Below are 10,602 nucleotides of genomic sequence, written 5' to 3'. Positions count from 1 at the left end.
TTTTTATACTATTTAGTCTAGTTTTGAAGTTTTATTTTTAGTTGTTTTATCTGTGTAGTTTATTGCAGTAATGGTTCAATGTATAGATATAAAGAAATATTTTTTACTCGTATTCAACTATTATTTATTAAATAATGAGTTCTTGTCCAACTACAAATACATTTTTAAACATAGGTTTCTGTATAAACCATAAGACATACTCTAGAAAACCAGAGTCAGTGGTGAGCTTAAGTTTATATTATAGAGCTTTTCTTTTTTAGAATTAAAATTAATACTTTTTATCTAAACCTTCAAAGTATCATGAAGCCTACTTAGAACAAAACATCTGTCTTTCATACAATTTTTTAAAAGTAGAAACTATTATTACATAGGTATCTACAAGAACCTGAAAGAATTTTAGTTGCCCATTCTCCATGGTGATATTCATCTATAGGAAAAAAAAAAAAAACTCAGTTAACCTTAAGCTTTGAGAAAATTTAATTGATCAGAAATTGATGTCGATCACCCTAAAACTAGAGAGTATTCCTAAAGCAAAATAAACAATAACAAAACAACAGTTTTTAAAAATCACTTGGAATATAGTCACAAAGTGACACCTGGTTATAGGTAGATGCAACTTCTAAACAAACCAAAACAAACAAAAAATTTAATGTATCATTTAGACCAATCCTGTGGAACACAACTTTTACCTAAATTACACTTTTAGAATATCTTTAAAATTCTATGCAAGACAAGATCCTCCCCTAGTATGATGTGGTCTCCATCTATTCTGAGTACATGCCTTCTATCTTCCTTCACTCCTTATTGTTCCTCATCCACTTCTCAGGGTTTAACTTCTCACTATGGCTTCTTTTTCCAAACTCTCACAATCAAACAGCTCACAGTAATTCCTCTCTGTGTCTGCTTTTCTGCATTTCTTTATCACATCTTGCCCCACGGCATGCCTCTTTTCTCCTTGACATCTGGCACAATGCCTGCCTGGCTGTGGGAGAAGAGGCAGAGCAGGGTGTGGTGGACAGGGCTTTGGAGGCGGCAAACTGATCAGTAGTTTCTACGTGTATCATAAGGAGCTAATGGAAAATGTCTGCCTTCCTCACAAGTTTATCGTGACGGTTGGCAGTTTCTTGTGTATGATACATGATATTAATTACAGCCTCTCAACAGGTGTTTATCAATTGAGTGAATTAATTCACTCTTATCTTTCATTTCATTCTCCGTAATTTGGCGTTAACTAGACTCTACCAAAGTCTTCATTTCTTGTGCCTCACAAGAAGAATAAGGCTGGCACGATGTCCATGGCCATTACTATATCTTAGATCTACTTCTGCATTCTCTTCTCTCCCACTTCTGTAACCTGATCTTACCTTGTTAGATATGTCTGCATCTGACTCACATTTTACTTCCACTCTACCTTACTGCTCTCTCCAGTCCCACTGTCTTTTGTAACAAGTTTTGTTCATGATCCATGGTTAGATAGTGCTTTTTTTGTCCTCTCTGAGGTTTAAACCAACCATCTCTCTTCCATGTTAGCCAGATAAACAGCATTTCCTGCCCTATGGGTCATCATGAGAAGGCACTGTTGCCATTCCAGGTTCTCTTGACTCCCTAACCTAGTGATTCTCAAATTGAGGAACGCTGATCAGCAAAAGCAGCTTCAATATGTTAGAAATCTACTGGATCAGAAACCCTTGGGGTGGGGCCCAGGAATCTGTGTTTTAACTACTTCCCCCCACCCCACCCTGGGAATTGCAATGCTCACTGTAGTTTGAGAACCACTGCTTCAACCCATCCATTCTCTTCTCCTGCCTTCTCCCTTCCACCTATTCACAATTTACTAATTCTAGTAGAGCATGTCGTATAGTTGGAGGTCATTGTATGCCATTTTGAAAACCATTGTTACAGATAATTTTGGAGATCATGTAAAGCAAAATAATTTCTAGTACTCAATGAACTCTTCCTCATCCATAATAACAAGAGGTGGTGATGATCTAAATGCAGGTACAAATAATCCATAAGGCTCATCTTAATCAGGAAGGTTAAATTCTTCCTGGAAAAAAACAATGTTTTTCTGATAATGCTTTTAAAATAATGCTGGTAAAGGTGCTGATACACGGTTCTGGTAAATAGCTTAATGACATGGAGACCCTCAATAGTCTTTGAGTTAATCACACTTGGAATTACCAAACATTAGGAATTCCCAGCTATTTCCTTGGCTTGATGTTGAGTATATGGGGTTCCTTACATTAATTTTTCTACTTTTGTGTATGTTTGAAAATGTCATAAAAATTTTTAAATAACAGTTACTTAACAAAGACAGTATCACTCTATCCCCATGTATATGAATCCAAATCAAATGGTTTAACTTTTGTCACTGTCAATCTTTGTCATAAATTACGTTAGTAATGAATTTGTTGTACCCACTGAATGGTTTTAATTATTCTACTAGATATGTACATATAGGTACATATATAGATATGTATATATGTACATATATACATGCACACATGTATGTAGATAGATAGATAAAACATGGTTATCCATGTTAATGATGGAGAAGTGACCAAAAGCTAAGAAATCTGTGTGATCTGTACATAGCTGCTGTGTAAATAGAAAAGTTCTTTAGAAAAACAATTTCACAAGATCCAGATATGTGTCACTAGACATTAAATTATTAATAGATACAAACTTGATTTATTGGCATCTCTTCTAAAGAGGAGAACTGCAGAAAAGATTTTCCACAAGAAGGTGGCCAGCAGAACTTTCTTTTTTCATCATAACATAAAACATTTGAAATTTCTTTTTGATTAACCATAGAGAGATAGCTACATAAACATTAGTATATTTACTCAATATAATCACCAAGATAATAATTTTACAAATTACAATACTATAATAGTAAAAAAAAAAAGACAACATTTGATACATAGATTACAAACATGAAATATATGTGCAGAAAAAGGAACTATCTGTTAGAGTGGCAATTTGATCAGTGTCTTATTTCTTTATTTCTCCTATTTTTATTTTTTCAATGGAAACATGTATTTAGAAATTATGACAGTGGAATTCCCAAAATTGTTTCCTCTTCAAAGTGGTCTGGGCCTTTGTAACTTAGCGAAGGTACTTTTAATTCATAAGGAGCTACATTTTTTGAAAGTTTATAGTCCCAACAGGAGTGAGTAATACTGCTGTACTCTGTCACTAGCAAAGCCTCTGGCACTAAGCCGGCTGCCTTGGTGAAACTAAGGTTCACGAAAAGAATCTAAAGTAATCCATCTGCAGTTGTATCTTTTTCCCAATGTTGCTTCCATGGTACTTCTAACTGTTTAAATGTATAGCAATCATTCCATTGCATTTTTACCCCCAAAGAAGCAGAGCTTGGCAATACCACTGAAACTCCTCTTCTGGTTACTTTATCCAGGACTTTTATTACACTTGGAACATCAGAAATCAAGGTGGTTTCCTAGAGATTTATTAAACCGAATGGCAGCTGACTGGGAACTTTAAGCAGAGCTACTTCCCGCAGCATCAGTTTGAATATGCTATATTCAAGCGTGTTAAGGGGAATGGGGACCATGCATTATGGGGTGGTGATGCAGTGACACTCACACCGCAGCCTTTCCCATGCTGAAGACTCGCCGTTCAGTTGTGTACTCTCCATGGCACTGGCCTCACAGTCCTCACTGCTCTTGTTCTCTTACTAATGAGGAGTAGTAATCCTGCTGCTAATCACAATTATAATAAGTACTGCTACCATTTGGGGCATACAAAAAGGCCAAATGAAAAAAAGAAAGAGAGAAAATACGCAATCTTCAAGTGTCTGTGCTTTATATTATCTGCTTCAGATGATTTTTTAGTATTCATTATATTTTTTCTATGTTTATAGAAGGCGCAGGTCAAATATCATATGTCCTTGAACCATATGCTACCTAAACCTGTTCATTTGTAGCTTACTTTGTTGAACATACGTTTCATCGAGCCAGTTCTAACTGGGGGGAAGGGGTCTGGCGGAGGATTATTTGTCACCATATATCATTACGTATAATATTAAAATCCTGAGAGGAGCATAGCAAAAAGAAAGGATTATTTATCCAAGATTAATCTTGGAGCCATTTTTTTCCAAGTAAATCATCTTTCTTCCAGTTTTAAGGCAGATAATTGCTTTGCCGGTTTCTGTATTTCTGACTAAGCGTCACCTAGTCTTTCATCTAGATATTTACTCATTTGACTGGAACAGCTTTCAGTCCTCTTTAAAAATTAATTTGACCTTAATGTCTACTTATGTAGGACTCCCCTGGGCTAAGATGAAATCACACTGGGGGATTTTGATTTGACAAATGGCCACTGTGCAGGAGCCTTTGATCTTCCATCATGGTGTTAACTCGCTGCCCCTTGCTTTGCTGAGCTTTAAGCAAGACCAGAATCTGCCACCCACGTGGTGGAGTGATCGCTGCTGAGCTCTTCTCAGCCTCCTGGGGCTGCTGCAGCCCTTCAGCTGGGATTTGGGCAGAGGTAAAGAGAAGACAAGATGAATTTTTTTCCCGTGACCTTGCAATACCGTTGTCCTGGCGCTCGTTAAGTGATACGGCACACTTTACTCAAAGTAGGAATTTCTCATCTTGGTTTTCCAATCTCTGAGTCCTGCTCAGTTTTCCCAACTTTTCAAAAATGATGAAGAAAAATTAATTTTAGTTCATTTTCATTAAAAGAAAAATAAAGACAGATTACGGTTAGAGAGATGAAGAGAAAACAGATAATTGCTAAAGGTCATGGGAAACTGTTGTCCTGGTGGTTAGATGTTATACCTCTAAAAATAAATGTTTTAAAAGCAAAAGAACAAGCGTAGACTTTACGTACTGATCTTGGTAAAGCTTTTTCAAAAACATCTTAACTCAGTTAGCAGGCTATAAATGTCACTCTTCCCTGGGAGGCGGGCATTGTCTAACTCTGCACTCTCCTTCTCCCTCTGACAGATGGGGAGCTCTCCATATCAAATGAAGATGACTCCCTGGAAAATGGACAGTCCCTGAGTGCCAGCCAGCTGTCTCTGCCTGCCCTGTCCGAAATGGAGCCAGTCCCGATGCCCAGGGATCCCTGCTCATACGAGGTGCTCCAACCTTCAGACATCATGGATGGGACAGGTAATGCCCTTGACAGAGTTGTAGCACAGGTGCCCAGCAAGCATGTGGTGTTAGGGATATTTGCCCTGACTAGACTTGGGGTTCTAATGTAAGCCTGAGCATAAGAATCTTCTAGAAATGGGGATGATATGGACCAACTGGTACATAATGAGTATAAAAACATGGAAGATATTTACAGTTATTGTTCTATAATTTTTAAAAACATTTTTATGACTTTAATCTCTTTAAAAGAAGATGTGCCCTGTTTTTGTAACATTGATAATTTAAAATGTCATTGTTCTGTTTTCTAACACTCATTTCTATTAAGATCAAGCAAAAGAATCCTATGCTTTTATATGGTACCTATCTAATCACCTGTTCATAAGGCCCCGGCATGCCCTTTAATCCGAGAGCCAGTATACCAGTTAATGGTTCTATCAATTTAGCAAATTGTGTCAATTTACTGTAGATAATTGATGTGTTCATTGGCTATTAAATTGTATACAATTTGCTAGTTAACTTGTATCTCACCAACAGATGATTTTGATGCCATCTGACTATCACTCCCTCTTTGGTCAAAAGCCCTCTGAGTGGCCAATAGTCGTCCCTGCAGGAGGTTTGCAGAATGATCCTTATTAGCCTGAAGATGGGACCCTCTCATAGCATGAAGGGCTGGACCTTGTTGCCAGGAGACAAACCTGGGGAAAGGGACCTCTGGGAATGTCTGGTCTGGATAGAAAGGCCACATCCTTTCTCCACACCAGATGTAAAGTCTTCATCAGCAGAGCTCAGCGGGGAGAATGAGGTGATGTTTCACATAGTCAATTCCCAGGCTTCACTTTGGGTCTGGGTGAGTCATTGCTCCATCAGTATGTCCTACACTGATAATAAGTGTCCCTGGAGACAGGGGGAGAATTTAGCACTCGTGAGGATTATTTGCAGAGCTTTAATCAGGATACTGTAGGGAATACTGCTACCGAGATCAGAGAAGAAGAAGAGGGTGGGAGGAGTCATTTCTAGAGATTCTTATTGTAGCAGCGATGGGAGGAAGGAGATGCAACTGAGTTACACCCCTCCACTCCCCAAACTGCAGAGATTTTTCCAACTAATGTAGTGAATTGTGTTTTTTATCCAACCTTCCTTGTGACATTGAATCAAATGGATTTGATTGGTATATTGAGATCTGTCATCCCAGTGAAGTCACAGTGTCAGTCTGCCATCGGCCAGATGGCCCGTATGGCGGGGAGGTCTGTGCTGCCATCCAGGGCAGCTCTTCACTGGAGCCAGTTGGGGTCTCCCATGAGGGAAAGGAACAGTCAGGCCCAATGCAGAGCAAAGAGAAATGGGATGAACTGAAACAAGAAAATCATAATTCTGGCGAGTGAGAGGAGAGAGGAGGGAGGAGACAAAAAGGTGTTGACTTGGAACGTCCTCCACCTTGTCAAGGTTGATAAGAGCTGCAGGGGCAGGAAGGTGCCCTTGAAACTGCAGAGCCCCCACCGGATGATGCTGCCTTGCTCAAATGGCTCTAGAGCCTGAGGAGCAGCTGCCCCAGGAGTATGGGGCAGCCCTCCTGGTATCAGCCTCTAGGCTGTCTTCATCACCTGGTGTCCCTGGGAGCAGAGATGCAGAAGACCCAGCAGGCAAAGACAAGAATCTGCCTTCTCTTCCTCCTCAGCCAAGGACAAACAGGCCCAAAAGAAAGTGCTGGTGTTTGGTGCTGGTTTGGGTCAGAGAGGGCTCTTTGTCCCTGATCCACTACACCTGCCATCTGTTGATTATTGCTGTGGTCCCATGAGTCACATTTTAGAGCACCCAATAGAATTTGTCTTATAAAGGCCAAGATTGAAGTGGTGAAGATTTGGATAGTTTTGAGAAAATGTCCTCTTCCTTTTTCTCCCTCTCACTCCTTCCACCTCTCCTTCTTCTGCCTCTGCCTCCTCGCTGTGCCTCCCCCAATCCCTGCTTTATTTGATTTCTGATGTCTTCTCTTTGACTCTCCACACATACGTGACAACCTGGAACAGTCGGTGCTCTGCTGTGTTGCTAACCCACATCCCTGTCCTGTGTGCTCCCGTCAGCCACACCTGCACTGCATTTGTGTAATGTCTCCTGTGTGTCATGTGGTTGTCCCCTCAGTGTCTGAAGAGAGTCCCTCTGCCAGTGAGTCTGGAGTCCTCCTGTCCCAAGATCCTTCAGCCAAACCAGTCCTGCTACTGCCCCCCAAAAAACCTGCTGCTTTCTCTGGAGACCATGAGGAGACCCCAGTGAAGCAGCTGTCCCTTCTCAAGCAACCCCCTGCCCTGCCTCCCAAACCCACTGCCAGGATTGCCAACCACTTAACAGGTGAGTCAAGAAGTCTCTGGGGGCGTACAGTTCTCCCTTCCCTTCAAGGGATAGTCTCTTTTCTGTTTTTTCTTTTTACCTGAAGCCTGATGTACCACTTTGGCAAGGTTGCTCCATGGGACACGTGGGTGTTTCCGTGTGTGTCTTGGTACATGCAGTCACGGCCTGGGTTTGTGTGTTTGTGTCCAGCAGCATTCTATATACACCCACCAATCATAAGCCAAGAGCCTTCAGTTGCATGTATCTGTAAATGTGATACGTTGGTGTTTAAGTACTACTTCAAGATTATTTACCCATCTGAGTGAATTAGATGTAATGTCAAAATCTTTGCAAAGATAAAGAGTGGTTCCTTTCATAATCAGTTTGTCAAAGCTTTAAATTTTTGATCTGAAGCCCAGCATTTTCTTCTATTAAAATTCGTGTCTGTGCTGTCCTCTTAAAAATAAAAAAAAAGCAATGACAATAATCTTCAAAGTATTTTGGGAAATGCTTTTAAAAGGAGAATAAACTTAAAAACGTTGTCATAAATGACTTTTATATTTTTATTTTTAAAGCTTTACTTAACAAATGTACCCAGCTATTAAACTGGGCATCCATAAAATTGCACTTCCCTGCATATTAGTACATGAATTTGTGATTTAAGGTTGTGGTGTATCAGACATTAAAGATTTCAGAGGGTCGTTTCTCCAACCTTGATAGTAATCTTACCTGATACTGATTACCTTTCTACAGTGTCTTTGGTATTTTTATAGTTTCTATTGATCGCTGTACATTTTTATAAGTTGGAATGGGGATAGAGGTTAGGAAGAATATTCACTTATTTTATAGTAGAAAAACTGAGGTTCAAGAAAACTAAGTGACTTTTCCAGGGTTGCAAGGGATTCTGCAATAGAGCCATGATCAGACCCTGTGTTTTCCAACTCCTAGTTCAATGAATGCTGTTCCGGGATAGCAGGATGCCCCCCACATGGTGCTAAGCTTTATTAGAGTCCAGTTTAAACATAGGGTTGTGTCAAAGTACTCTGTCAATGCGTGTGTCCATCCAAGTCAGATGTTTGTAGTTCAGAGGAGCAAATTTTTATCTAAATGAACCATTCAACACATTAATAACACTTTACTTCAGTGCCCCCAAATTTAAATGCATAGAAAACCACAACGGAGAATATGCCTTCATAAGCCTCCCTCTAAGAGAGCACCACTGTCCATCCATCTATCTATCCATCTATCCATCCATCCATCCATCCATCCATCCATCGAAAATACTGCTATGCATGGTCTTTTATCATCTGTTTTGTGCACTCATCAATATCCTGTGAACTGATTCTCATGTTAGTGAATATTCCACAGCATGATTTTGTAAGCTGCTTGGTGTAGATTAGGATTTACCTGACCTCTTATGGGCTTTTCATCCTTTCTATTGTAAACATAACAATGGCAAACATCCTCAGCAGCATACATTTATCTTTATAAGCATCTTTGAGCTTTCCCTAATTGACTTCTAGAATTAGAATTGCTAATTCACGTTTACAGTGGGCCCTTGAACAACACAGAGATTAGGGGTGCCAATACTCCTTGCACAGTCAAAAATCCACTTTTAACTCCCTAAAAACCTAAGTTGTTCCTCAATATTTGTGGAGTTTGGTTTTAGGACTGACATGGATAACAAAATCCAGGGATTCTCACTCAAGTCTCCTATGTAAAATGATGTAGAACAATGCTTATAGCCGTCTGCATCCTCAGATTCCCAACTGCAGATCGAAAACAGTACAGGTATTCTGTATATAAGCAGACTCACATAGTTCAAACCTGTGTCATTCAAGAGTCAACTATTTATGTAAAAAATAGAGTGGCAAAGGATTACCGATTACCGTCAAGAGTGATACTTGTAATTCAGTGCAGTCTGATAAAGGTTATTAGAGAAGGTGGAGGCTTGAGCTAACCCTTAAAGCATGAAAGGCATCTATAGAGAATGAAGGAAGAACATTTCAGGAAAGAAGACCCTAGACAAAGACTCAGAGGTGACAATGTCCGAGTCAGTGACGAGGTGCCTAAACCGGGAGGGTCCATCTCCAGCTGTATTGAGAGAGATAGTCACTGGATAAGGCATACGAGGATTTAGATTGTATTCCTGCGGCGATGGAAAGCCTTTAGAGGTTTTTGAGCAGGCAAGTGATACAATGAAAACTAGCCTTTAGAAGGTTTTCCTGGGTCACTGTGTAGAATGAACAGAAAGAAGAGAAGATTGAAGGCCTAACAGAGAAGCCACTGAGGCTAGCTGTATGCTTCGTTCTCCAAAATCACCAGTTGATTTAAATTGAACACTTTGAGACCATTTAAGAGGCTACTCCAGTTGTTGAAATATGAGCTAACAAGCATCTGGCTGATTGCAGAGGTAAGAGAGAGAACAGAACAATGGAAAGACATTTTAAAGGAATAATTGACAGAATTTCTTAGCCAACAACACCTCTAATTTATCTAGTTATTTAATTAATGAAGGCACCCTCCATTCATTCATAGCTTCAGCTCTGAGCCCTGACCTTGGGTAGCCTGGTAACCACAGGACTCTTGAAATTTGAGGGACTAAAAATATCTAAATTAGCTTAACCTCTCTGGCTTCCTTTGTCCTTTCCTAAGGAGAATGGACTTTGCATATTATCTATAAACCTCGCCTTCGTATAGCTTGGATCAAATGGATAAAAATACATAAAAGCTACTCAGTCCTTACTATATTGTACCTCATAGCCTCTTAAATATGAAGACAAAACAGGTGCAGCAGTGTATGGGCTGCGAGTCTAGCGTTATTAGGGGGGTTTAAACTCAATTAGGCTTGCTTAATTTTTGTAAGTGAGTAATCAGTCATAATGAATGTAGATCACCATGAGGCAGCTACATTAACCCTGTTCTGTTACTAATTACTCTGGGGACATCTGGGCTGTGTCAGAAGGAATTAATAAACTAAGAATTCTAGAACTCTAAATTGAGACTTAAAATTTTCACCATGTTCTCAATATCTGTTGTTCTGTTGATGGGGCAATTCGAAAGACACCAAGAGTGATTAACGGAGAGTGCTGGTGGTTGACAGTCTGGTGGAATGCTGGAGGAAGCGTGAGTCTGCACTGGGGTTACTTCCAGGTATATG

At 39.8% G+C, this 10,602-nt stretch overlaps 1 protein-coding gene across 8 annotated transcripts in view; it reads left to right on the top strand.

Annotated features, from left to right (window-relative positions):
• Positions 1-10,602, top strand: part of PHACTR1 (phosphatase and actin regulator 1) — a 525,402-nt gene that overhangs the window by 429,599 nt on the left and 85,201 nt on the right. For 5 of the 8 annotated variants that reach the window (XM_011362890.2, XM_023532264.1, XM_023532266.1 and 2 more), the window contains one exon: positions 4,971-5,138. In XM_011362890.2, the coding sequence (XP_011361192.1) occupies positions 4,971-5,138 (168 nt within the window). Of the gene's footprint in view, positions 1-4,970; positions 5,139-7,256; positions 7,464-10,602 lie in introns of all 8 variants that reach the window. The other 3 variants (XM_023532263.1, XM_011362891.2, XM_011362889.2) reach the window with 1 other exon arrangement.

The sequence above is a fragment of the Pteropus vampyrus genome, unplaced genomic scaffold, assembly GCF_000151845.1.
Source record: "Pteropus vampyrus isolate Shadow unplaced genomic scaffold, Pvam_2.0 Scaffold80, whole genome shotgun sequence".
In the NCBI taxonomy this organism is placed as follows: Eukaryota; Metazoa; Chordata; class Mammalia; order Chiroptera; family Pteropodidae; genus Pteropus; species Pteropus vampyrus.
The sequence above is the reverse complement of the archived record's forward strand: the minus strand, read 5'-3'. Positions and strand labels throughout refer to the sequence as shown.